The sequence below is a fragment of the Pipra filicauda genome, unplaced genomic scaffold, assembly GCF_003945595.2.
Source record: "Pipra filicauda isolate LSUMZ 115617 unplaced genomic scaffold, ASM394559v2 scaffold80_size11013439_pilon, whole genome shotgun sequence".
Taxonomy (NCBI): Eukaryota; Metazoa; Chordata; class Aves; order Passeriformes; family Pipridae; genus Pipra; species Pipra filicauda.
In genome coordinates, this window is record NW_024104987.1 from 1,231,147 (window position 1) to 1,257,530 (window position 26,384).

At 63.2% G+C, this 26,384-nt stretch overlaps 4 protein-coding genes across 4 annotated transcripts; 1 reads left to right on the forward strand and 3 right to left on the reverse strand.

Annotated features, from left to right (window-relative positions):
- Nucleotides 1–212: 212 nt before the first annotated feature.
- Nucleotides 213–3,692, forward strand: BTBD17 (BTB domain containing 17). The gene is made up of 3 exons (XM_027725364.2): nucleotides 213–392; nucleotides 1,351–1,627; nucleotides 2,132–3,692. The coding sequence occupies exons 1-3, from the start codon at nucleotides 302–304 to the stop codon at nucleotides 3,210–3,212; spliced, it is 1,449 nt and encodes a 482-aa protein (XP_027581165.1). The 5' UTR covers nucleotides 213–301; the 3' UTR covers nucleotides 3,213–3,692.
- A 796-nt stretch (nucleotides 3,693–4,488) lies between these two features.
- On the reverse strand, nucleotides 4,489–9,831 carry DNAI2 (dynein axonemal intermediate chain 2). Its single transcript, XM_027725406.2, has 12 exons — nucleotides 9,002–9,831; nucleotides 8,592–8,753; nucleotides 8,387–8,508; nucleotides 7,738–7,880; nucleotides 7,117–7,230; nucleotides 6,568–6,707; nucleotides 6,235–6,357; nucleotides 5,784–6,010; nucleotides 5,495–5,630; nucleotides 5,208–5,354; nucleotides 4,855–5,058; nucleotides 4,489–4,774 (listed from the first exon to the last, which is right to left on the reverse strand). The coding sequence occupies exons 1-12, from the start codon at nucleotides 9,182–9,184 to the stop codon at nucleotides 4,748–4,750; spliced, it is 1,728 nt and encodes a 575-aa protein (XP_027581207.1). The 5' UTR covers nucleotides 9,185–9,831; the 3' UTR covers nucleotides 4,489–4,747.
- Nucleotides 9,832–10,025: 194 nt separating this feature from the next.
- Nucleotides 10,026–17,859, reverse strand: TTYH2 (tweety family member 2). Its single transcript, XM_027725394.2, has 14 exons — nucleotides 17,659–17,859; nucleotides 16,958–17,130; nucleotides 15,637–15,748; nucleotides 15,035–15,255; nucleotides 14,709–14,804; nucleotides 14,542–14,614; nucleotides 14,365–14,434; nucleotides 14,157–14,212; nucleotides 13,952–14,044; nucleotides 13,781–13,873; nucleotides 13,562–13,704; nucleotides 13,071–13,256; nucleotides 12,907–12,985; nucleotides 10,026–11,312 (listed from the first exon to the last, which is right to left on the reverse strand). The coding sequence occupies exons 1-14, from the start codon at nucleotides 17,785–17,787 to the stop codon at nucleotides 11,235–11,237; spliced, it is 1,602 nt and encodes a 533-aa protein (XP_027581195.1). The 5' UTR covers nucleotides 17,788–17,859; the 3' UTR covers nucleotides 10,026–11,234.
- A 683-nt stretch (nucleotides 17,860–18,542) lies between these two features.
- Nucleotides 18,543–20,499, reverse strand: RPL38 (ribosomal protein L38). The gene is made up of 5 exons (XM_027725341.2): nucleotides 20,452–20,499; nucleotides 20,236–20,267; nucleotides 19,626–19,686; nucleotides 18,860–18,982; nucleotides 18,543–18,644 (listed from the first exon to the last, which is right to left on the reverse strand). The coding sequence occupies exons 2-5, from the start codon at nucleotides 20,236–20,238 to the stop codon at nucleotides 18,619–18,621; spliced, it is 213 nt and encodes a 70-aa protein (XP_027581142.1). The 5' UTR covers nucleotides 20,239–20,267; nucleotides 20,452–20,499; the 3' UTR covers nucleotides 18,543–18,618.
- Nucleotides 20,500–26,384: the final 5,885 nt, after the last annotated feature.

The following is a 26,384-nucleotide window of genomic DNA, read 5'->3' on the forward strand; positions in this document are numbered from 1 at the left end:
GCCGCGCGCGGGGCTCCGGCGTGGCCAGTGGCAGGAGCAGGTGGCACACGGTGACATCCCCGTGCCGCGCCACAGCCCACCGGGGCGCCCCGCCACAGCACCCCGGGGTGCGGGGCTGGGGCGGGGGGTCAGGGTGGGATGGAGGGAGGCTGGGAGCGGTTCCCTTGGCAACGGCCGGTCCCAGTTTCCACCAATCGATGTGTCGGCGCGGGCTGGGAGGGCCGGGAGGGCGCGTGTCCTACATAAGGACCGGGCAGGCAGCGTGTGCCCCGCCAGAGCCGGCAGATGCGCCTGCGACGCCATGGCCAGGCTGACGGGCGCCCGGCCCGTGGCCGCCCGGCGCTGGGGCTGCGCCGCCGCCTTCCTCCTCCTCCTCCTCACCGTGCAAGCCGGTAAGGGCGGCTGTGGTGCGGGGAGGGTCCCCGAGCAGGAATTCCTGTTGGCCCCGGTGGGTGCCGGGGTGCAGCTCAGCCAGGGATGGTGCCCACGGGCTCTCCGGCAGCCGTCGGGGTGCCTGGGAGGGATGCGAGTGGCTCCTGGACGTGCTGTGCCTCGTGGCCGTGCCCCTCGGAGCCGGGCTGTGCTCAGGGAAGGGCTCGGAGCTGTGGGTAGCACTGCGGGGCGCAGGGATCCTGCTCCCCTTCCCCAGCCCTGCTCAGCCAGACTTAAGCCGGCACCGGGAAGGGTAATCCGCCGGCAAGATGGGATTTGAGAGGCAAGATGGATTTGAGACAGATGGGGCCAAATTCCTCCTGGGGGAAGGATGCTCTGGGGAGCCTGTGGGAGTTGTGCCAGGAGGGAGAAGAGGAGAGGGAGGAAGGTTCTCAATGCCCACAGGACAGCCCCATCCCACATTCTCCGGTCCCTCTCCAGGCCCTGTTGGGATCCCAGCACAGACCCGCAGTGACCCCAGGGCTGCTCGGACCACGGGACCCCCACCCCCCCTGGGAGTGGGGCCGAGCATGCCTGGCTCCCCACACCCATGGGCTCTCCATACCCCCGTGTATCCACTGGGGATGTGGGGGGTTGTGGCAATGCCCGGGGCTTGCTGTGCCCACAGCAGGGACAGGGCAGACCGGGCTGTGAGCCAGTGCCGCCGGCACCCGGCCATTTCCCAGCACGTCCCAGCCTGGGACATGGTGGTCTCAGCCCTTCTGCTGCAGGAAGGCAGTTTTTTGGCTCTCAAGGACACAAACGTCCCCATGTCCCTTTGTCCTCCCACACCCCCTTGGCACCAACCAGCCCTTTGGCACTGGGGGAGCAGAGCAGGAGGTAACCCCACACCGCCCCACAGCTGGGTCCCCTGGGCCGCCTGGGGTGCAGCACTGGGATGATCCCATCTCCCCACAGCCCAAAAAGCCGACCTTAGCGGGGACACCACGGCTGCCACCATCAACCACTCGCTGACGCTGCTGCAGCGGCTGCAGGAGCTGCTGCAGAACGGGAACGGCAGTGACTCGGTGCTGCGGGTGCGCTCGGCCGCCTCCGACGAGGCCAAGGTGTTCCACACGCACCAGCTGCTGCTCAGCCTCCAGAGCGAGGTGTTCGAGAGCCTCCTGCGCAACCAGAGCGTCGTCACCCTGCACGAGCCGCCCGAGACCGCCGCGCTCTTCGACAAGTTCATCAGGTGCGTGGGGGCCCCGTGGGATGGGGATCTCAGGGAGGATGTGGCTCCCTTGGAGACCCAGTGGGATGGGGATGTCCCCCAGGGGGATGCAGCTTTCCTAGGGACCATGGGGAACTCCATGGGATGGGGATGCCCAGAGAGATGTTGCCAAGGAAAGGGATGTTCCCTTCTGGGACCACAGGGACCCCATGGGACAGGTATGTTAAATGGGATGCAGCCCAGGAGGGAGGATCCTCCCTTGCGGACCATGGAGGTCCTGTGAGATGGGCTTTACCTGGAGGGATGCAGCCAAAAAAGATGGATGCTCCCCTGAGAACCATGGGGCACTGAGGGATGGGGATATCCAGAGCAATGCATCCAAGAAGGGAGAATGCTGCCCTGGGGACCACGGGGACCCAAGGGATGGGGGTACCCAGAGGGGCGCAGCCCAGGACAGAGGCTGCTCTCCTGGGAACTGCACTGCTGGAGTGGGGGTCCCCACGTCACCGCCCACGCTCCCCCCAGGTACCTGTACTGCGGGGGGGTGTCCATCCTGCTGCACCAAGCCATCCCCCTGCACCAGCTGGCCAGCAAGTACCGGGTCTGGGGGCTGCAGCGCGGCGTGGCCGAGTACATGAGGAGCCACCTGGCCAGCGAGTCGAGCCAGGGCCATGTGGTGGGCTGGTACCACTACGCCGTGCGCGTCGGGGACGCGGCGCTGCAGGAGAGCTGCCTCCAGTTCCTGGCCTGGAACCTGTCGGCGGTGCTGGGCAGCGCCGAGTGGGGCTCGGTGAGCGTGGAGCTGCTGCTGCTGCTGCTGGAGCGCTCCGACCTGGTGCTGCACAGCGAGCTGGAGCTCTACACGGCCGTGGAGGGCTGGCTGAGCCGCCGGCAGCCCGAGGCGCCCGTGGCCGAGCGGGTGCTGCGTGCCATCCGCTACCCCATGATCGCGCCCAGCCAGCTGTTCCGGCTGCAGGCGCAGTCGGCGGTGCTGGCGCGGCACCGCGGCGCGGTGCAGGACCTGCTCTTCCAGGCTTTCCAGTTCCACGCCGCCTCCCCGCTCCACTTCGCCAAGTACTTCGACGTCAACTGCAGCATGTTCCTGCCCCGCAACTACCTCGCACCCAGCTGGGGCTCCCAGTGGGTCATCACCAACCCGGCACGGGATGACCGCAGCACCAGCTTCCAGACCCAGCTGGGCCCCAGCAGCCACGACGCCGGCAAGAGGGTGACGTGGAACGTGCTGTTCTCGCCGCGCTGGCTGCCCGTCAGCCTGCGCCCTGTCTACTCGGACTCGGTGTCGGGCGCCATCCAGCCCGTGCGCATCGAGGACGGGCGCCCGCGGCTCGTCATCACCCCGGCCATGAGCAGCCCCGACTTCGCCGGCGTCACCTTCCAGAAGACGGTGCTGGTGGGCGTGCGGCAGCAGGGCCGGGTGCTGGTGAAACACGCCTACAGCTTCCACCAGAGCTCGGACGAGGCACCTGACTTCCTGGCGCACGCCGACCTGCAGAAACGCACCTCCGAGTACCTCATCGACAACTCCCTGCACCTCCACATCATCATCAAACCCGTCTACCACGCCCTCATCAAGGTGAAGAAGTAACGAGGGACAGACGGGCCCCACGGGGGCAATGCTGGATCCTCCTGCTCATAGGTAGATGGGGGTCCCCACAGTGGGGGACCCCAGGGCTGTGCTCTGCACTGCCCAACCCTCCCTGAGTGTCCCCCTGCCATGTCCCGTCCCCATCGCTGTCCCTGGGGATGGGGGGTGCTGGGAGCCCTCCAGCACTGGGCAGGGGGTGCTGGAGGCAAAACATGCAGCCCACAGGCACAATGCAGACCCCATGGGGACAAGGACAGCCCATCCTGTGGTGCCACCCCTGCAACACTGGGACTCCTCTGTGTGGGCAGCTGGGTCCAGCTCAGGGGCAAACTGGGAGCTGCCAGGACTGGGGATGAGGGGTCCATCTGCCTCTCCTAGGGGAGGAGGGGTGGGGGGCACCACCCCTGCTGATGGTGGCAGCTGCCCCATCCCTGTCCGGGCACCCCCAGCTCCTTCCTAATAAATCAGAAAACAAATGTGGGGATGTGTGGGGCATCTTTGGGGTGACACCGCTCCCCAGCTCAGCTCAGCTTATTTTGATGAAACTCCTGGGAAGGAGAACACCCGTGGAGACACCTGGTCCCTGGGTGTCCCCATCAGCATCTGGCAGTGCTGGGGGATGGCTGTGTCCCCCCGTGCTGAGCATCCACAGGACCCTGGAGCAGCCACATGGCTCCATCTCGTGAGGATGCATTTCCCTGTGGGGACAAGGGTCCCTGTTTGGGGCGGGTTTGGCATGGGGAGAGCTGGCCCTGGCATCGCACACCCACGGGTGGGTTCATCCCCGAGCAGAGCCTGGGGGAGGGCCCTGCAGGGGGGCTCCCCCCCCAGCCCCCAGGGTGCCATCTGGGCCATGTCCCCATTGCTGTGAGAGCGCTGCCGGCAGCTCGTTAATGATTAATTAGGGGGGGTGAGGAGTGGGGGCGGCTGTGGGTGCTACCGGCAGGGCAGTGTTTACCCAGCGCTGATAACCCAGCCGGGGGCTGCTCCCGCAGGGCCAGCGCTGGGGGGGACACACCGGGCTGTGCTCGGCAGCACCGTCCAGCTGGGAGGGAGCCTGGAGGGGACCAGGACCCCCCTGCTGCCACCAGCCACCCTGCTGTGCCCTGTTCCATGGGCTGAGGACACTCCAAGGGACACCCTGAGCTGCCATGGGTGCTTGGCCAGGCTCAGCCACTGGCTTTGAGCCATGTCCTGGATTGAGGAGGGGACAGGAGGAACAGGATGACTTTCCCACCCTCTGCTCGACCCTGCTGTGACAAAAGAGGAACCATGATGTGGAAAGCAGTGGTTTATTCACCACAAAGAAAATCAGGATGCCAAGAGCCAGGGAGCATCTGTGGGGTCAGGATGCTGTGCAGGGCCCAGCCCACAGGGGCACAGAGCCCACGGGTGCTGCCCAGCTCAGGGCCAGTGGCCTCATCCCTGCAGGAGCCATGGAGCAGCAGCTCTGGCACGGAGGGGAAAGGAAGGCGAAGCTGGAGTGCACTGACCTTGGCATCCTCCCCCTTCTTCTTCTCCTCCTTTTCCTATTCCTACGCAGCCTCCTCCTCTTCTTGACTCTGAAACACAGAGGCTGACCCTGTGCCCTGCCCTCGGTGGGGTCTCTGCCACAGTGCCTGCTGTGTCCCGCCCCCCATACCTCTGAAAACAGGGACACTGTCTCTCCCCTCCTCTGCTGCTCAGCCTTGATGACACTGAAGAATTCCTTGCGGGCCTGCTTGAACACCTCCTGGGGATCCTCCGGCTCTTCCTTCTTGGCCTTTGCCAGGAGATGTGCCCGCACCTGCAGCTCCCGCTGTTTGTCCTGCAGGACCTTCTCCCGCCGCGCCTCCCGCTCGAACATCTGCGGTGGGATTTGGGGCTGAGGGGTGTGGGGGGCACAGGGGACCCTGTGCTGTGCCCAGGGACAGTGCAGGGCTGTGGGCAGAGCTCTGTGTGTGGGGCTGGGGCCATGCCCGTGGTGAGGGGGCTCGGCTGGGGCCTGGCACACACCGTGGAGGTCAGGGACTTCTCGTTCTTCCGGAGGGTGCAGAGCCCCGAGGAGATCTCCAGGACGTTGATGGTGCCCTGCTTGGTGCCACAGCCGATGATGCGCCCGTTGTCCTGTGGGCGCAGGCTGAGGAGGGGATCGTTGCTCATCTGGGGATGGGGGACAGACACATGGGTTGTGGCACTTGGCCCTGGAAGTCGGGCAGGATGAGCTGGCAGAGGCAAAGCCACGGGGCTGCCAAACTCGCTCCCCTCTCATTGCTTGGGGCTCAGAGGAGCTGGGGACCCACCTTGAGGCTGAGGGAAGGCTCCTTCTGGTGGAAGAGGAAGTCCCAGACGTCCAGGGTCCCATCTGACCTGACAGTGAAGAACACAGACGGCTTCACGGGGCTCCAGCACCCGTCCAGCAGGTAGGGAACGTGGCACCTGAGGGCAGAGCTGCGCCTCAGCCACACTGGCACCGCTCTGCCTCGGCCTGTCCCACCACCCCGAGCTGACCAGACCCCGCTGGCACCTCCCTGAACACGCTCTGCCACCCAGGGATGGCTTTTGGCCAAGTAAACACACCCTGACACCTACTTGGTCTCCATAATCGATGACGAGTCCAGGTTCTCCTCCGACCAGATGCGGGCAGTCCAGTCACCCACCGACAGGAAGACTTTGGGGTTGAAGGGGCTCCTGGCCACGGCATAAACAGCCCCAATGTGGCCATTGAAGACGTTGGCGATTTTCTCGGGGGGGGTCTTGGCGTCACGGTTGCAGTTGATGATACTGCCCTGCTCTGTGCCCACCAGGAACTTGGTGGGCTGAGGGTGGGAGCAGGAGAGAGCAGCTGTCAGCAGGATGGGGGTGGACAGCAAGGGGGCCCTGCTGCAGCCAGAGCCCTGGACCCACAACCAGTGGGGGATTTAGGGACTGAAATGCCAGAATAACCCTATGTTTTGGGGAGCACATCCCAATTCTTCATGAATCTGGCCCCTTGGGCTGTGCCCGTGGTTGAGGTATGAGCAGTGGGCACAGGGACACTGACCATGGAGAGCGAAAAGTCCAGGGAGATGGCACCCAGGGCATTCTTCAGCTGATCTTCCCGGGTGATGTCCAAGACCAGCCTATCGCTGGGCTGTGACAGCTTGCGGATGTCCCACCACAGGACCTGTGGGGGAGAGGCCATGGCAGGGGGCTGTGGGGGCTGCTCCTGCTCACCCAGGGGTGCTGGAGCCCAGCAGCTGCCATGTGCCAGCCCGGGGGGCCTGGATCTTGTGCTGCTGAGGGGCAGCACAGGCAAGGGAAGCTCTTTTGGGTCCCCTCAGGAGCAGCTGGCACCATCCCCTGCCCTGGCCCCTGCCCTGCCCCAGCCCCTCACCTGCCCATCTGTAGAGGCTGAGAAACACTCAGTGCCTGTTCTGGAGGGCAGCCAGAGCGCTCCATACACAGGGTCCCTGTGGCTGAGCTCCACGGGGGTCGCCTCCATGGGCAGCCCCCCTTTCCTGGTGTCCCAGTACACTGGGAAGGAAAAGAAAAGCCTTCGCTCAGCTCCTTTCCTTGTCATGTGTTTTCCCCTTCCCAAGTCAGAGCAGGGAGCAAACCTCACCAGGTGCTTCCCACGTGCTTCCCACCCCCAGGGGTGGTGGGAGAGGGGGGACCACAGCACCCTTCCTGCTCAGCCCCTGGATCCAGCCACCCCTCCCGGCCATGGCTGCCCTGAGTGCTGCAAAGGGCTCCCTGGCATTGGGTCCTCCCCTCCCGGGGTACCCACTCAGGTGAGCACACACCTGTCCACAGGCAAATCCCAGGCCCTGCTCCAGTGGGGTATTCCCAGTGGCAGCACTAACTGATGACACCCTGTGAGTGCAGCGGTGCTGGAGCCAGGCTCCTGCTGAATCAAGCCCCCCACCTGCCCCATTCCCCTCACCTATCTGCCCGTTGTAGCAGCCTCCCAGCAGGTGATGCCAGTCCTTGGGATTGTATTCCACAGTCACCACAGGGGATGAGAGCATGAGGGTGAGCAGTGGCTTGTAGGGGTATTCTGCCAAGGAGGGACGAGTGAAGAGCAAAGGGTGAAGGCAGCACCCCAAAACCAGCCCCCCGTCCCACCCCACTCCCTGCCATGGATGTGCTGGATGAGGTCACTGGGATGTGGCAGGGAAGGGAGCTGGCCTGGACACAGACCCCTGGTACCTCCACCCCTCTTCTTTGTCCTTTTCACCCCAAAACAAACCAGGTCTGAGCGAGGCTTGGACAGATCAGGGCAATTCTCACCCCAGGCTCCTGCTGCCTCTTTCTTCCTTCATCGACCAAACTGAACCACATCAGGACAAGAACCTTGTACAGGGCACATGGCTCTGCTGCCTGTTGTGGTTCCGGAGCCATGGAGTGGGATTTTATTTCCCGCTTTCCAGCTCCCATTTCTCCCCGTTTCTGCACGGCCCAGACCTCCCCCCCCCCAACCCTCCTTGGGTGCTGCGAGGCCTCATCCCACTCTGAGCCACAAAGTGCTTCCGCTATCGACCGGTGGGTTCTCCCCTCCCCTTACCCATATCCCAGATGAAGGAATCAATGCCGATGTCTCTCCTCTTGTCCTGGAACTCCAGGCTGCAGTAAGCCACGGCCAGTTCCTTGCCGGCGTCGGGGTGCCAGGAGAGGTGTGTGGCTGTCCTCCTGACCGGGCTTGGGTCCCTTTGGGATGACAGGTCATCCAAGAAAGGTTACTTTGCGAATCCCTGGGATGAGCATCTCACAAAGGAAGTTGTGGGAACCACAGTTAAACCAATCTGCAGCCCTCAAGCCTTGAGTGCAGGAAATGATTCTCCGGTGGGTTGGGTGGGGGGAGAAAAGTTGATGATTTCATCATCTTTCCAGTTATACCTTTCTGAAAATCCAATTCTCTTACTGGATCTGCCTCCCAAAACAACCCAACAGCCCCTGATGCTGAAATTAACCTTTGAGGCACTGAAAAACAAGCAGGAAAATCCTCATGCTCAGAGCTGAGTCTGATCCTGGTTCCCATCCCCAAATCACCTGAGCAGGGGAGGGAAGGGAGGGAGGATGGATGATTGGCTCTCCAGCCACAGACTGACCCAGGACCATCCTAAACCCACTGGAATTTAGCTCCTAAAGGTTTGAAGGTGGTTTGACCCCACTGTGGCCCCGCGGAGCCTGGTGAGCCCCCCTGGCTGGGCTACCTGAAGGCACTGATGGTTTTGGCAGAGGGAGGGTCCTCGATCCCCTCTTCCTCTTCGTCGTCTGCAAAATATTCCTCGTAGATGTCGATGGCATTGTTCTGCCTGATGCAATGCTCCATCAGCTGCAGGGACAGCACAGGATGTGTCTCTGGGGGCTCTGGGCGGGTCAGGGGGTTTTGGAGGGGGAGCAGGGGCAGGGCCTTACAGTGCCAAGGTGCTGGATGGTTCTGGTGTAGACCTCATCCCTCTCCACCTCCTCCCTGTAGCGGGAGGTCAGCTCCGTGTTCTTGGGGTCGACGTGCTTGGGCCACCCGCCCTCCACGTGGTTCACACCCCGGGATGTCGCCTGCACCCGCTCCGTGTTCACCTGGGCAGGGGGACACAGAGGGATCGGAGGCCCTGAGCCCAAAGAGTGCCAGACACACCTTGGCCCCTCGGGCCAACTGCCTTCCACGTGTTTGACATCCTGGGATGTCACCTCCGTCCACTCCACGTTCTCCTGGGGAGGGGGGACATGGAGGGATCGGAGCAACCTGAGCCCAAAATGTGCTTGACTTTGTGCCCCCACAGGGCCCAGCACAGCCCCCAGAGCCCCCTGGGGCAGTGCCCCCGTACCTCGTGCAGAGCCATGACGGGCGCGTGCTGAAGGGCGAAGTCCACGGGGTCCTGGGGGATGAAGTCTTCGGCCAGGCTGGGGTCCGGCGGGATGTCCACGGTCACCTCGGCCGGCAGGTCCGAGAAGTTGCAGGGCCGCCCAAAGTCGCTGCGCTTCCGTGTGTACTCGAACTTGATCTCCATGGTGAGGGGGACCCCCACAGCAGGGGGGGCTTGGGAAGGAATGGGGCGGTTGGGGAGGGAGGGGGAGACCTGAAAGGGAGTGGGGGCCTCAGGGAAGACTCCAAAAAGGAGTGGGAGGCTTGGGGATGGAGGGTCCCAAAAGAGAGCCCCTGAAAGGTGAGGAGGCCTCGGGGATGGAGAGCTCCAAAAGAGAGTGGGGTCCTTGGGGAACCCTTAAAAGGAACAGGGGCCTCAGGGGTGGAGGAAAAGCCCCAAAAGACAGCAGAAACTTTGGGGAGGAAGAGAGGGTCCCAAAGGAGAGTGGGAGCCTGAAAGGGAGTGAAGTTGTCAGGAATGGAGAGATGGTCCTGGAAGGGAGTGGAAAACTCAGGGAGCCCCAGGAGGGATTGAGGAAGGAGCCAAAAGGGAATGGAAATCTTGGGAAACCCCGAATGTGAGCAGAAAGCCTGGGGAGGGAATACCCTGAGAGGGCCTAGGGGGCTTTAGGGAGATCCCAAAAAGGCAGCGGGAGCCCCAAAATGGAGCTGAGGCCCAGGAACAGAGGGATGAAGAGCTTTGAGTGTTAAAGGAACACCCCGAAGGCCCCGGGACCCCGGTGGGGCCTGTCCAGGTCCCGATCCCGGTCCCGGTGGGGCCTGACCGGGGACGCGTCGCCGTTGCCAGGCAACGCCTCGACACCCCCCGTAACACTGGGGCCGTCGTCACGTGACACAGGCCGCGTACCGACCTCCTCAAAATGGCGGCGCCCGCCGGTGTCACGTGACGGCTGCCATGTTGGGAAGGTCAAATAAAAGGTGCCTCAAACAGATTATCCCCCCCAAAAAAACCCGTGTGGAGGAGATAAATTTAGTCCAAGTGTTTATTATCTTTTTCCCCTCAAGGGGCACATACAAATCCAGCCGGACTGCAGCTCCCAGCCTGAGTCCTTCGGTTAGTTCACATGCGGTTAACAACAGCTCTTCTACCAGTACCGTTACATGGAAATGTTAAAAGCCAAAAAAATAAAAATAATAACAAAATCCCTTGGGATTTCCCCCAAAAGGGAGGGATGCTAGTCATGGGGAACATGGAAAGAGGGAGGCAGGGGGATGTACTGGCCCTGGGTGGGGGGCACCCACCACCCCATCCACGCCCTTTGGGCTGCAGGGTCTGGGTGGGATGGAGCAGGGGTCTTCCCTGCTCCATGGAGAAGGGCTTTCTGGGGATCCCTGTGCCAAAGGGTAGCCCCAAAAGATCCATTCAGCTCATACTGGTCTCCCAGTTCCTCTGCCTAGAGCCCTGGAAATGCTGGATGAGCTCCCGCCCCAAGGTGGCAGGTCCACTCTGTCCCCTTCCCAGGCACCCCATCCCACCCCAGGGAAGCCCCAGTAGTCCCTAACCCTCTCCTAGGGGATTCCTGGCTGCCCCAGGGCTGTCCTGCAGGAGGAGGGGATCCTGCCCCATATCCCAGACCTGCCCTGGGGAGTCAAATCGCCAAAAAGAGCATAAAACCACCCAAAAAACCTGCTACCACACTACACTGCAGAAAACCCACTCCAAAACAGTCAGAGAGTCAACCCACGCTCCCAAGAGCTCCCAAATCCTAGAGGGCAAAGCAAAGGAAAGCCAGCAAGGCCAAAACATCCGTAATTCCCCAGCCTGGGGGGTGGGAAGGGGGGTACAGGGGGCTGGATCTGCTCACGGGGAGCAGCCGGGGAAGGGGGAACTGGGAAAGGTTGGGATCACTAGTGGTTGGTGCTGCATTGCTACGGGAGCAGGGGAGCCCCTGCCCCAACCCCTCCCTGGGGGGTGCTGGGGGCAGCGTGGTCCCGGGATTTGCCCTCCAGAAGGCTCCAACATTCCCGAGCCGGGAGAAGCCGATGCTGGAGCAGCATCTCCGCGCTCCCCGGGATAAGGCAGGAAGAGTCGAGTCCCAGGAGCTGCCGGGGGGGCTCAGAGGGGTGCACGGTGGGGGGCTCCGGGCTCGTTCCTCCAGCCCCCGCCGCGTCTCCTACCGCGTGTTCTCCGGGGGTCTTTGGTTTCCCGAGGGAAACGCCGGCGGCGTCTCCTCCTACGCCGGGAAGTCGCCGCGGTGCCGGACGTGCTCATCGGTGACACTCAGGTATGTGGCCCTCATGCTCGGGGAGTACTGTGGGATGGGGGGGACACGGGGGAGGGGGGTCAGCGCCCTTCAAAATACAACCCCTGCACCACCAGGGACGGCCCCATGGAGAGGGAACACTGCTTCCCATGTGGATTGATCCCTAATTAATCTGCCAGGTGGGCACGGGGAAAGGGGCAGACCCTACTCACAGCCTGTCTAGGGGCTGCAGGACATGAGACCTCCTCAGCCTGGAGCCCTGGAAATGCTGCAGGAGCCCCCCAGGGTGGCAGCTGTCCCCCCTCCCCGGGCACCACATCCCACTCCAGGGATGCCCCAGTTGTCCCTTACCCTCTCCCAGGGGATTTGTGGCCACCCCAGGGCTGTCCCTGCCCCAGCCCACACCTGTCCTGGGGAGCCAAATTACCAAAAAGAGGCTAAAACCACCCAAAACCTGCTATTACACTGCAGCAAAAGCCCCTCTAGCTCTGCTTTGTCCCTTTCCAGGTTCATCCTCCACCTTCCCAGCTCCAGCCCAGCAGCAAATTCATCCCAAATCACCCCATGTGCACGATTCCATGGGGTAATAGTGAGCCCAGCACAGGGCCCCAAAACTCCAGCCTCTCAAAATCACATTTCTCCAGGATTTCACAGCAGGCAGGATCACCCCAACCAGGCACTAAGGAAGATTATTCCGAGTTTGTTCCTCTGGACTCGAAAAGTCCTTCCTCTGGGATCTGAATCCTGGGTAAATTCATTCAGGGCTGGGAGAAGTGCTCGAATTAATCCCCTCACTCATCTGCTCCCCCCTCAAGGGAAAAGGCTCTCACCAGCTGCCAGGTCTGTGCAATGGGATTACACCTGATGGAAAAAATCATTCCTGGAAGAAGGGAGCACAGTATTCCTGCCACAGCAGCATTCCCAGAGCTGTGTCCATGCCCCACTGCCTGACTGGGGATGGAGATGGGGGCCAGCATCCCAATGTGGGGGAGCTGCAAATCCTCCTGGAACTTCCTGGGGACAAACTGTGGCCCAAGTCCCTCCCTCCCTGAGCTCTCCACACTCTTCCTGAAATCCAGTCAGGGAAAGGGGATGGAGGGAGGCACAGAAGAGGGGGAGGATGGGGGAACCCAGCTGCTGCCCCAGGATAAGGAGGGAGAGGGAAGCAGCTGAACTTACTCTTGATGGGCAACTTAGCTCCAAAATAATGGATGCAAAAATTAAAAGAAACCATAAAAAAAAAAAAAAAGACAAGCAATAAAAAATAAAGCAGCAAATACCAGACAGGGAGGGATTAACAACGAGCAGGGAAATGGGAACGGGCAGGGAGACACTGCCAGGAGCGTCCTCTGAAAGTGAGGATGGAGAGGGAGCACAGGGAAGGGAGGGAAGGCAGGGCTATTTCGGGCTCCCCCGAGCACGTGGCTGTGCCCCCTCCCCACAGCCCCCGCGGGGCCGGCTGGGAATTGGGTTAGAGCCGGGCAGGGGGAGCCACGTCCTCGGCAAGGGCAGGAGAGGGCCGGGATCACCCCCCCGTCCCACCCCGGCGAGCGGCTCTCGGTGACCCCGAGGGGCTCCACGGCCCCGGGAACCCCCCCCGGGGGTGTCACAAGAAGGACTTGGCCTCGGTCGCCCACCGTACCGTGGGGGGGGGAGACCCCCTGCCGATGAGGGGCACGTTCTCGTAGCGCGGGTTCCCTCCGAAGAGCACGGCCTGGTTCCTGGGGGGCACAGCGAGACCCCCGTCACCCCCCGCCCCGGCACAGCGGGGGGACCCGCGGGAAGGACGGGGAGGGGGGGCCTCACATGTACTCGGAGACGGGGGCGTTGGACACGGTCTGGGCGGGGGGGTGGAGGCTGCTCTGGCTGCCCAGGCTGCTGCTGTAGCTGCAGAAGCTGCGGAGCTGCCCCCGGGGCGGGCGGTGGGCGGCGATGCGCCGAGCCTGTGGGTTGAACGGGTCCTCCTCGTCCATGTCGTCGTAGTCCCGGTCCCTGGGCACGAGGGGACGGTGGTCACGCTCAGTCTCAAAGCGGGGGGGCCCCATGCCTGGACCGGGAGGTGCCTGTGGCCCCTCTGTGCCCACGGTGAGGGCGGGGGGCTGTGGGGGCTGTGGGAGAAGGAGCTGTGGGCAGTAGGGCTGTGGGCAAGGGGCTGCACATGTGGGAGCATGAGCAGGGGGTCTGCAGGGGCAGGGGGGATGCAGGGGACCACAGGTAGAGGGGTGGAGAGCAGGGGGGCTGCAGGGGCAGGAGTTATGGGTGGGGGGCTGTGGGCAGGGGTCCGTGGGCAGACCCACCGTCCTGTGAGCTGCTTCCACGCGCGGGGGGCAGCGCAGATGATGGTGGAGAAGGAGGCAGCCGCCAGCAGGGAGAAGAGCCCCAGGTAGAGCAGCCCCTCCACCCCGTCGTAGCAGATCCCGATGAGGGCGTCCAGGTAATCCTGGGTGGGACACAGGCAGGGCTGGTGGCAGAGCAGGGGGACCCCAGAGCTGTGTCCCCACCCGGACCCCCCTCACCTTGTGCAGCCCCCGGCAGTCCAGCAGGGCTGTCAGCTGGTGCAGGCTGGTCTCTGAGGAGTTGAGGAGCTGCTGAACCCCCAAAAGGTCTTTCTATGTGAAAAGAGGGGGTCAGGACAGTGCTGGGGAGCAGAGTGAGGACAGGTGAAGCTCCAGCACCCACTCCCATACCTCAGCTGTGGGGAAGAGGGGCAGTGCATACTGGATGAGACCCTGGGTCTGGATCTGCATCGTGGTGAGCGAGCGCTGGAAGACGGTGAGAACCTGCAAGGGGGAGTGGGAACAGTCACGGAGCCACCCATCCCTGGGACCCCCCCATCCCTGGGACCCCCTCAGCCCCAGGCAGCCCCAAGCAGGGTGCCTGGTCCCCCTGTACCTGCTGGAAGGGGTTGCTCAGGCTCTGGTCACAGTACAGGTAATAGTGAGCCACCACTGCAAAGCCAAGGGGACACATTGGTAGGAGCATCCCGGGGGACAGGGATCCCCCCAGGTGTGTGGGGGGAGAATGGCAGCAGGGGGCACTGGACCCCCCAGTAGGTTTTGGGGTCCTGCCCCACCCTGGCTACACCTGGGAGCTGGCTGACCTGCACTGATCTCGTCGTCTGTCTGGTTCATGATGAACTTGTCTGGGGCCACGCAGAAGTCGCTGGTGCCCTGTGGGGACCAGAGGGACATCAAGGGGCCGGGAGGGATGGGACAGCCTTTGGCACAGCCCTGGCACAGCCAGAACCAGCCCTGCCCTCCCCTCCCGCCCCACTCACCACCGCCGCCACCGTGTCCACGGCCATGGAGGCCCAGCTGAGGACGAGGGTCAGCAGCCCACAGCACAACATCCTGCACGGAGAGCGGGGAGCACGAGGGGGGAGCACGTGTGTTGGGTCCATCCCGATCCCCCCCAGCCCCCCGATCCCACCCACAGGGTACTCACGTGGCCAGGAGGCAGCGGGAGCGCTTGGCCAGCCCCAGGCAGGCCAGCAGGCAGACGGTGAGGACGAGGATGAAGAAGAGGAGGTAGGCCAGCCACCTGGGCGCAGAGGAAGGCTCCATCACCCGTGCCCACCCCCCAGCCCCGCCGGTGCCACCCCCCATGCGGCACTGGTAGTACTCCACACTCCCCAGCAGTACTCCACACTCACCGGTAGTACTCCACACTCCCCGGTAGTACTCCACACTCACCGGCAGTACTCCACACTCCCCGGTAGTACTCCACACTCCCCAGTAGTACTCCACACTCACCGGCAGTACTCCACTCACCGGTAGTACTCCACGAAGGCGACACGTGCCGACAGCACGGTGAGGTCGGCGCTGACGCCCCCCCAGCCCGGCAGCCCCTGCAGCTGCAGGACGATGCTCCCGGCCAGCTGCTCCACCAGCTTGAGGGTCTGCACGTAATCCCCCCGCGGTGCCAGCACCTCGTTCAGCCGCGCCAGGTGCTGCTCCAGCCCCCCCTGCATCTGCAGCGTGGTGCCTGCAACCTGGCAAAGGAGGGATGGTCAGACCCCCGGGATAATCATCACCCCAGGACGCCACCCTGCTATCGCCGCACACCTGGAGGACACATTGTGCCCCATCCATGGGATGCTCTTCCTCCAGGAGAGCAGCCCCATCTCAACCCCCCGAGCCTAAGATGGATCCATCCTCCAGGACAGCCCTGCCACAGCCACCCCAGCCCTTCCCAGTCTGCCACAAAGGTCCCATTCTGGGGGGTGACGTCACCCTCCCGCACTCAGCACAGCACGGCTGCCCCGGGGGCTTGGCCGGAGCAGCCGGACATCCCTCCAGCTCCCTCCCCAGTGCTCCAACCAAACACAGGATGGGGGATTGTCCCCCCTGGGGGACCTTGCCCATGGTCCTACCAGCGAGTCGATGCCGGTGAGGGTCTGGTTGGCGTGGTCCAGGGCGTAGAGCAGCTGGAACACCCCGTCGTTGGTCTCGCTGTTCCCGTAGAAGCCGATGCCAACGGCAGCGCTGGGGGCAGGGAGGGGACATGGTTAGAGGGGAAGGATGCACTGGGTACAGACCCACCCTGGAACACCAGCTGGACAGGGGACACTCCCTGGAACACCCTGGGTTTGGGGGACCCTTCAGCCATGGCAGGGCAGAGCCAAAGTGATGGTACAGGGACTTGCTCCTGCCAGTGCCCAGGGACACCCAGAGCTGCTCCACAGGCACACGGAGGGTCTGAAGCTCCTCCCGCCAAACCCTGGGAGATTGAGGTGGAGGGGCCGGGCCAAGCAGATTAGGGGAATCCGCTGGAAGCACCGTGCTTCCAACCTGCTGGGAGCACACGGAAGCCGCTCCAGGCTCCCGGGCAAGCTCTCCGTGGCCCCTGTGGTGTTCCCAGATGGAGCTGGGCTAGAAGTCACATCTGGCTCCAAGAAATAGGGTGCTCCTGGCCGTGCCCTGGCTGGACACATGCCCACACACAGCTGGCTCATGCAGGGCTGCTCTCTCCCTGTGCAAACACCAACCCATTGGCCACCATTAGCCCCTTAACGGCTACCAAGAGGCTGTTGGGGGGGTTCAAAGCTCCCGGGAGCTGTAGAGAGACCCCCTGCCATGGCGGGGGGGTGAGGGGGGGGGGCACGCTGAGCTCATTAGAACCATTTCCCCGTTCCCCTGTTTCCCTGCTCCATGGCAGCCATCTCGCCCCGCCCCGGCAAACCAGCCCCTTTGTCTGCAGAGAGGGTCGTGGCCAGGCAGCCAAACAGCCCCCATGGCCCATTCTGTCCCCTCCCAGGCCAGGAGTGCCTGGGGGGACACTGGATGGCTGCTGGGGAGTCCTCCCGCCCACGGGCTGCCCCAAACCGGGGTGGGCTTGGAAAGCCTCTGGAGTGGTGCTGGGGGAAGTGTCCCCTTGTCTAATTGCTGTGGTCGCAGTTAAGGCCGGGCACAAGGGACCTGCCAGCTGGGTCAGGCTGCCGCCCGCCATCTGCTCCGGGCTGGGATTAGCGACCGGCCCCGCTCCCGCCCGGGATTAGCCGGGAAGGCGGCACAGCCGTGAGGGGACGGGGCTGGCCCGCAGCTGGTCCCTGGGGCTGCCCCAGCAGCTGCACGGGAGGAGGCTGGGATGGACCACATTTAATTGCACAGACCTAATTAAAGCGACTCGTGGCTGGGGCGCAGCGTCCCCTCGGTGACGGGGGGACAGCACTGGGCCCCCGTCCCCGTCCTCACCAGCAGATGAGCCCGGCGGTGACGGCCATCCAGGTGACGCAGCAGGAGTGGGGCTGCTTGGAGTCGGGGTCCTGGTCCCTCTTGCAGCAGCACAGGCAGATCAGGTAGACGGCGAGGAAGAGGAGGTTGAGGCCGAGGCACACGGCGGCCACCAAGCCCAGGAAAAGCAGCGACTGGGAAACAGAGAGGGGACAGTCAGCGGCCGTGCCCGTGACCCGCACGTGTGCCGGGATGCGGCCGCGTCCAGCGCCCCATGGGACCGTCACGAGGGGAAGAGGAAGCGTCCCTGTCCCCGTCCCTGTTCCCCTCCCCATCCCCACGCGGGGCCACCAGGCCGCAGGTCGGGGGACTGGGGGTGCAGCCGCCCCTTGTCGGGCGTTGGGGCACCGGGACACCGGCGCTGCCCCCCCGCCTCATTTCGGGGTCCCTGCGGTCCGGGACGCCGCGGGAGCGCGGTGGGCGCCAGGAGCGCGGGGCAGGGGCTCTGGAGCGGCACAGGCAGGGGTGACCCTGTGCCCCCCCGGGGCCGGGGGTGCCGGTGCGGGCTGTCCCGGCGGGGGGGCCGGGCCATGAAAGGCGCTTTGTGCGCCGAGAGATCAGAGCTGGCTCCGGGCGCCGCCGGGGCCAGCAGAGCGGGGAGGGGGGGGGGGGAAGAGCCCGGGGCGAGCGGGGGGCGCGGGGCGGGGGTCCCGGTGTGGTACCTGCTGGTAGTCGGGGTCCTGCGGGCGGAAGGCGGAGGGCACGGGCTGCAGGCGCGGGCCGCGGTGCGGGAGCCCGTGCAGCCAGGCCGCCCACCAGGGCGCCAGGTAGTCGGCGCGGGCGGGCCCCATGGCGGGGCCGGGGGCGCGGGGGGCGCCGCGCGCGGGGCGCCGGTGGCGGGCGGGGGGCGGCGGTGCCGCCACGCCGCGGGCTCTGCCCGCCCGCCCCGGACACGACACGCCCCCGGGCCCGCCCACCGACCACGCCCCGCCGGCACCGCCCCCGCCTTGGCGGAGCGGGGACAGTGTCCCGTGTCTCCCCGATCTCAGCGCACCCCGTCACCCCCCGCTATAGGGGCACTGCGCCCTGTCCTTCCCTCTTATAGGGCGGCACTGCCCGTTCCTCACTGATATAGGGGGGCACTGCACCCCATCACCTACTGCTATGGGGGCAGCGCAACCCAACCCTGCCTGCCATGGGGTCACTGCAGCCCAGCACAACCCTTCCCTGCTATAGGGGAACCCCACCCTCTCACCTCCTGCCAAGGACCAGGCGCTGTGGAGGGCCCGGCCACAGGGGACAGACATGCCTAATCCAGTCCGGGTTTTACCTCATTCCGTACTCCAGCATAATCCAGCCCAGGTTTTACATCATCCCGTACTCCGGCAAAAATCCAGTCCGGGCTTTACCTCATCCGGACTCCGGCAAAAATCCAGTCCAGGTTTTACCTCATCCCGTACTCCGGCAAAAATCCAGTCCGGGTTTTGCACTATTCCGTACTCCGGCAAAAATCCAGCCCGGGTTTTCTCCCACCCCCCCTAAAGCGGCCCTGGGACCCTCCGACAGAGGCACCGCAAGGTGTGAACCCCCCAAGGTGACACCAGAACAGTGTTTTATTTATTTATTTGTTTATTTATTGTAACAAACACAGAGGATCCAACAGGGGAATGGCCCATCCCGGCTCATTTCAGCTCCTTCACGGCCAGACCTGTGCAGGAGAGAAGACATGGATTGGGGGGGGCTCAGCCATGGAAGGAAGAGGTGCTGGGAGCCCTCTGTCTCCACTGGGACCATCCATGAAAGTAGTGCCTGGAGCCCTCCCACTCCTTGGGAATGCCAAGCGCTGATGCAGGCAAGGGTGGTGGCACCAGTTCAGGGTGCTCCCCTCAATCCCAGCCACCCCCCCCAGTTCTCCTGGGATACCTGGGGGCAGGGACTGCTTCAGCTTCTCAGCCTTCTCCTTGTCGGTGATGACCAGGGTGTAGAGGTACCGACTGCAGCGCACCTTGAACTTCACATTGTCCTTGTTCTTCTTGATCTTGACAGCTGGGGGGGAGGGCAGGGACACCCCAGAGTCACCCCAAGGAACCCCAACCCCTTCCCCGAGCAGAGCCCTCCGGGTAGGAATGGCAGGAAGAGCTCAGTGGTGCTCCCTCAGTGCTCAGCTCTCCCTTCCCGCCCACACCCTGAGTAACAAAACATTCCCGAGGGATCCCATGACAGCCCATCCAAACAAGCCAGAGAAGAGGGAACACTCCTCAAGTGTTGTTAAAGACAGAGACAAGGCAGTGCAGGTGTTACAATTATTGTCACTTTGTGTTGGCAACAGAACTCTCCTAAGGATGAATCACCCTGTGTTGTGACAGAGCTCCTTGACAGCCCAGGGCTCTTCAGAGCAGGGGCTTATTTGGGAATGGCCCCAGGGAGCTGCACCTGGGGCTTGGCAGAACACCCTGGGGCAAGGAGCAGTGGGAATGGGTGGCTGGGAACACCCTGAGGGACCCTCTGGACCCCAAGCCCCTCTGTTCACAGGGGTGATCTCGGTCCACACGGAGCCAAAGCCACTTTGTGTCACCCACAGACCCCCAGCACTTGTCCCTCAGTGCTCCCGAGCCCAGGAGCTGCTCAGTGTCCACAGGCACCTGTGCTGGACCATCCCACCCCTGTCGCCCAAGGACCCTCCACTAACACTTGGCGTCCTTCCTCCGTGCTGTCAGCAGGAAGTCCTTGATCTCCTCAATCTTGCGAGGCTGGGAAGGCAAAGAGACTCATGGGATCACGGAATGGGGTGGTGGGAAAGGCCCTGAAAGCCCACCCAGTGCCACCCACTGCCACGGGCAGGGACACCTTCCACTAGCCCAGGTCACTCCAATCTGGCCTTGGACACTCCCACAGTGTGTTCCCAGCCCAAAGCTCATCCCCAACTCGCACTCTGGCTGCCTCGACCCCCCAAGACCACCCCCGGACCCCCTCAGGATCCCCATTAACCCCCAGGACCCCCCTTATCCTGCACCACGCTCGTGACTGAACAAGACAGAGATCTCCACCCTCCCTCCCCCCAGGGAAGGACAGCTCCCCATCCCGATGTGCACCCTGTCTGGGGCCAGACAAGAACCCCCCAACCCTCGGGGGGATCCCCCCGTTCTGCACCGTGTCCAGAACCCGGCAAACCAGAGCCCCCCAGGCCCTGCCCGGGCACAGACAGGCCAAGGACCCCCGGGGGGATCCCCCCGCCCCCCGCCGGGCCCACAGCACAGCCCCCACCCCCAGGAGCCCCCTGCCCGCCGCCTCCTCCTCACCATGGTCCCAGCGCGCCCTCGGTCGCTCCAACCTGCGGCACAAGCGACCCAAAATGGCGTCAGCGCAGCCCCGCACCCACCGCCCCCGCCCTCCCCGCGCGCCACCGAGCCCCCCCGCGCCCCCTGCCCCCCTCCGCTGCCCCCCTGTCCCCGCGCCGTGCCCCCCGGCCCCGATGGCCGCGGATCCCCCGCCCCGCCCGCTCCGCCATCCCGCACCCGCCGCCGCCGCGCACAAGCAGGAAGTGACCGCCGCACTTCCGCACCCGGGCACTATATGGCCTACGGCGCGCGCGGGGGGACAAACTGCGCCCGATCGCGAGCGTGGGGGCGCTGGCGGCACCTGCGATGAGTTGGCGCGGGCTCAGCCCCGTCCAGTGAGGGCAAAGCGGGGTGTGAAGGGAATGATGGGCTCTTCCAGCCTCCTGGATCCACCCGTGCACTGCCAGGAAGGTGGAGCAAGGCTGTCAGCGCGGGCAGGTTTCAGTTTCACGAACCTCAGTTTCCTGAGGTTCCCACTCGGGATGATCCATCTAAGATTCCATCTTGTTCCTTCGCCAGGCCCCCCGCCCCCCAAAGATGCTGGGGCTCGATGATTCGAGTAGGGCTGTAATGGACCAGTCTCGCCACAAGAGAGAGCTTCAGCCTCACTCAAAACCCAAACCCACCCCTAAACCCCAAACCCACCCCAAAACTCCGGCAGTAATCCTTGAGGGTGGGTGGCGGGGGCGAGTGACCCCATCCTGTCCCTGCGTCCCCATTCTCATCCTGCCAAGCCCTAAGTGGGACTGGACCAGTATTTGGGGGTGCTGGGGTGATCCCAAGGGGGGCTGGATGGGATCAGCAGTGTCTGCCCCCACTCCCCTGCATCCCAGTGCACTCCCCACACAGTGATATCCCCCCGGTTTCTCCCAGTACCAGCCTAAGCCCCGTGACTGGGAGAAAACCCACAGCTCCCATCCCAGGGCTCTCACCCAGGGGAGGATTTTGGGGTGGGATCCTTCTCCCTCTGCGCCAAACAAGCTTTTTAATTGTTTGATTTACTTCTCTCCTCTCTGATGGGCTGATCTACTCCGCTGCCTTTTAATTGCTCCCAGACTCGAGCCGTTTTTCGTGTTTTAAGGAAGGCTGAATGGGGTAATTAAACCCCTCGCAGAGTAAATCAGCAGCGCCGGGAAGAGACAGCCGAGAACTGGAGCTTTCGGCATAATAATAAAACTAAACTGGCATGAAAAGCACCCATTTGGCACCAGAGCTGAATGTTGATGCCAGGCTGGGGAGGGGGGAGGCACCGGCAGCCCCAAAATCACCTGGTTTTCATCATGGAGTCATGGAATGGTTTGGGTTGAAGGAACCTTAAAGATCACCCCATTCCACCCCCCTGCCACGGGCAGGGACACATTCTGCTATCTCAAGTTGCTCCAAGCCCTGTCCAGCCTGGCCTTGGACACTTGCAGGGATGGGGCAGCCACAGCTTCTCTGGGCAGCCTGTGCCAGGGCCTCCCCACCCTCCCAGCCAAGAATTCCTTCCCAATATCCCATCTAACCCTGCCCTCTGGCAGTGGGAAGCCATTCCCCCTTGTCCTGGCACTTCTCAGAGGAGCTGTGGCTGCCCCATCCCTGGAAGTGTTCAAGGCCAGGTTGGACAGGGCTTGGAGCAACCTGGGCTAGTGGAAGGTGTCCGTGCCCATGGCAGGGGGTGGGATGGGATGAGATTTGAGGTCCCTCCCAAGCCAAACCATTCCACGATTCCATGATTCTGTGATCCCTTCTTCTGCATCATTAACCAAGATATTAAATAACACTGGTCCCAGTACAGCCCTCTGAGGGCCACCACTGGTCCCTGATGTTCACAGCCATCCAAACAATTCCTGATCCATCTCCAGCACATCCATGGAATCTGTCTTTCTCTCCCAAAACACACCGTGGCACTGTCATCAAAGCTGGGGGTGGGGTGTGAGGGTCAGGGGGTGACCGTCCCCCCATCCCCTGAACCCCCCAAACAGCATCACTCCCTGGGAACAGAATCCCTTCTCCTGCCTTAATAACATTGAAGAGCCGAGGGGGTGCCTAAACCAACAGAAATAATTCATGAGAGTCATTAGCTGCTCGAAGTGGGGCTCTTTTCATGACCGACTTGAAATTAAAAAAAGAAATTAATAATAAAAAAAAAAAATCACCACCAACCCACCAACCCCAAACCCCACCACGCTCGGAATCCGCAGCTTTTCCAGCACATCAAATGCTTTTCCTGCCGCCTCCCACCGGCCCCGGCTCCGCCGCTGGAGGAAATTCAATTAACGGCCTTAATTCACCCGCCGGCTGCTGGTTTTATATTGGAAAATCCTCCCCATTCCGCTCGGGAAGCGCCGTGACCGGATTGGGGGGTGTTGAACCCTGTGGTTTGGGGGGCTCGTGGCACCTTGGTGTGGGGACTGGGGACCAGGTCAGTGAGGAGCCTTCTTCCTCCTTCTCCTCCTCTTCCTTCTCCTTCTCTTCTTTTCCTCCTCCTCCTTCAGCAGCTCCAAAGGCTCCAGAAGCTGGAAGTCCATGGAAAAGCCCTCCAAAACCACTAAGTCCAACCTGTGCCCCATCCCCACCTTGTCCCCCAGCCCAGAGCACTGAGTGCTATGGCCAGGCATTCCTTGGACACCTCCAGGGATGGGGACTCCACCACCTCCCTGGGCAGTCTCTTCCAATGCCTGGCCACCCTTTCCATGGAGAAATTCCTCCTGAATTCCACCCAACACGTGCACATGGAGCAGGGTGTCCCTGCACCAGTCCCAGCATGGTGGCACTGCTGTCACCACCCAGCCCCTTGTTTGCTCTTCCCGGGTCCCTCTGCACAGTGTTCACGCTGGAAGGCGCTGTGGGAGAGGTGGGAGCTGGCAGAGGGAACAGGAGACACGACAGGACACGTTCACCGGAGATTCCCTGTTCCAGCTGCAGCAGGATTTGATTTCTCCCCCGGTTTACTGGAATTTCTCCCGCCAGTGCAGAGGAGAAGGGTGGATTACCCAACCCAGTGCTGTGCACGAGGAGCATTCATCGTTACCAGCGACAGGAATCTCTCCCCAGTCCCTCCCTATTTCCTTCTTTCTCCCCTTTCACTCTCAATTTCTTCCTCCCTCAGATTCCCACGAAGGGCCCTGGCAGCGCTGCCGGGAGCTGATCAATCCGCTCCTGGTGCAGCTCCCACGGCCTCATCCATCAGCCAGGCTCGTTCGGAGCATCCGGAGCTTCATGGGCAATTTGGGGCCCAAACCAGCCCATTTGGAGCCTCGGTCATATTTTCTCCGTCTCTTCCCCTTTTGTTCCGTGTTTGCGGAGGACAAAGGCAGGCACAGGCTGGGGGGGGGAAACGGGCAGAGCAAATCCCGAGAAACAAAGCGCCTTTCCATTTTCATGGAAATGCCCTGCAAAGGAGGGAGCAAATTTGGGAGGGAGGGGACACGGGGCTGGGGGAAAAGCTGCGGGAGAGTTGAGTTCAGTCCCGGCATCGTGGTGTGGCCGGAGCAGGGAAAAGGGGGATAAACGGGCTGGAAGTTTTCCCGCAGGCATCGGGCACCGTTTGAAGCTCTGGAATATAGATATATTTTTTAATTAGGGATGGGTTGGGCTGGATCCTGCCTGGGCAGAGCATCCACATGGGAGCCAGAATCAGCATCCAGATGGGGAGTGGCTCCCGCTTTGCCTCCGGCTGTTTTGGGGGGCTGGGAGAGGCTGGAGCTGGGGGTGACACCCCAATGTTACCCACTGCTCTCCCCTCTGCCCCTCAGAGGGGATGTACCCTGGCTGGGGACACTGGGAAGCGTGTGAGGTGCTGTGTCATGTCCTGTCCCCACGTGTCCCTTCTGTGACCCCCGATGTCCCCAAACCCACGGGAAGTCACCGTTAGTGACCCAGAGGTGACACCAGCCCACATACCCAGAGGCTGATGGGGGTGCAGGGAGACCCCCCCGCCCACGGGTGCTGCAAGGAGGGGGGGTGGGCAGACCCAGGGGTCCCAGACCAGGGTCCCGGTGGGTGCTGGTGGCCACAGGACACAGAGCAGGCAGGTGTGACACCGATAGGTGACAGCAGTGGTGGCACTGCCGGGGCGAGGACAGAGCAGCTCCTGTCCCCCCTCTCCGCTCCAGCCGAATTTGGTGTCATCCTGCAGAGGAAGATTATGGTAATTTTCCTCCCCCCTCACGCATAATTTTCCGACCGGGCTGCAGCGGCGGCTGTGGGAGAGGCTGGGTGATGGGAATGTCATCTGCGATTCCATTATCTCCTCCTGCCTCCCTGCTTTCTTTTTCCTTGTGAAACCTTCATCAAAATCTGTCGATCTAATTAGGACAATTACAGCGCGGGGACAGCTGAAACCTGCCCAAAGCCTCCTCGGCGAGAGGGAGGACTGGGGTTTGGGAGGGGGTTGGGAGGGTTTAGGGATTTTTTGGGGATTATTTTGGTGCTGCAGGGGGATGGATGGGGCTGGAGGGTCCTAGCCCCACGTGGTGCCCCAGGGCTCCTTCATGGATCTGGTTTTGGGGAGCATGGCCCCAAGGGGAAGGAAGCGGCCTCAGATGTGTCCCCTTGGGCATGAAACAGTAGATCCCCCTCACGGATCCAGCCAGGAGGATCCACGGAGGCTGCACGTGCTGGTGGCAGCTCCGTGTCCCACCTCGCTGGATGTCACGAGCTGGAGGGGTCTCAGCGCCTCTCTGGGGGCAGCTGCCACCCCTGCGCCTGGCACACCTTGTCCCCCATCCCCGGGGGTCTCCGCCGTGCTGCTCAGCGAGGGGGGGCCCCCGTGAGGCTGCAGCTCCCCGATCCTCATTGGTATTCCGTCCCCGCGCCGTGGCAGCTGGCGGGATGGGAGCGGAGTGACAGCGGTGACAGGTAACGCCAGACACGGGGCCGGCGACAGCCGGCGGCTTGGCAGCAGGGGCACAGCTCCGCCGGGGTCCTGATCCCTGTCCCCGCGCTGGAATATGCCGTGAGGGCACAGGGAGGTGCCTCGGAGCTGGATGCTCCGAGATCCAGAGTCCTGAGCTCTGCTGAGGGTGCAGCGATGCCCATCCCGGGGCGCCGAGGATGCTCCCGTGGGGACGGTGGTAACCATCCAGAGGGTTGGCCGCGCGGGCACAGCTCCTCCGGGGTCCAGATCCGTGTCCCCACGCTGGGATATGCCATGGGAGGACAGGGAGAGCCCCCGGAGGATGCTCAGGACCCTGAGCCCTGCAGTGGGTGCAGCGATGCCCACCCCAGGGTGATGGGGGTGCTCGGAGCAGGGAATTGGGGTGCAGCTCCCCCTGCACCCACCCGGGTGGGGGTGGAGGGCGGGGGGGCGTCGGGCAGAGCCGGCTGCACGGGCAATTAAGGGAAGTGCCAATTGTCAGCCGGTGATTAACGCTGCTCCAAATCCGCATGAATATTAACGGCCGACACGGCCCAAGCTCCCGCGCCATGAATTCTGGATGAATCTTAAGATAAATCGTTTGGATAACTTAGCGGCAGCTGTACTCCCTCGCCACCCACTGCCTCCCAAAATCAGCTCGCGTCAGGCGACAGGAGCCGGGAACTGCCGCCGGGAATCGGGGCTCGGAGCGCCGGGATCCGGGCAGGGGAGAGCGGGGTGCCCAGGGCTCCCCAGGGGCAAAGGCTCCTCTGCTCTGGCTTGTGCCCAGGAGCTGGTGACAAATCCTGTCACTCGCCGCAGTTCTGCTGTCTTTGCAGGGCCACATTTGCTTCGCCCCGGGGGCTCCTTCCCGGAGGGGTGGCATTTGTCACCACCCGCTGCTACGGACACAGCGTGTCTCCCGAAGCTCTCCCGACACCACATTCCCACTCGCAGGAGTACATCCCGCTCCTCCAGCCCTGCCTTGAGCGTCCTCAGGCACAGGTGCAGAGATCCATCTTCCCGGCGGGTTCCTGCCGTTCCCGGCCCCGCTGGGATGCTCCCATTGGCATTCAGCCGCCGTGCCGGCCGCGTGCTCCCGGCCCAAACTCCTCTGGGGCCGCGGCCCTGATTGCATCCTTGTGCTTCCATAAATCAGCCCTGGGAGCCTGGCGGCACGAGGTGGGAATGGCAATGTCACGGGCAGGGGATGAGCTTCGCTGTGTCACCGGGGTGGGATGCAGGGACCAGTATCACCGTGACACTGGGA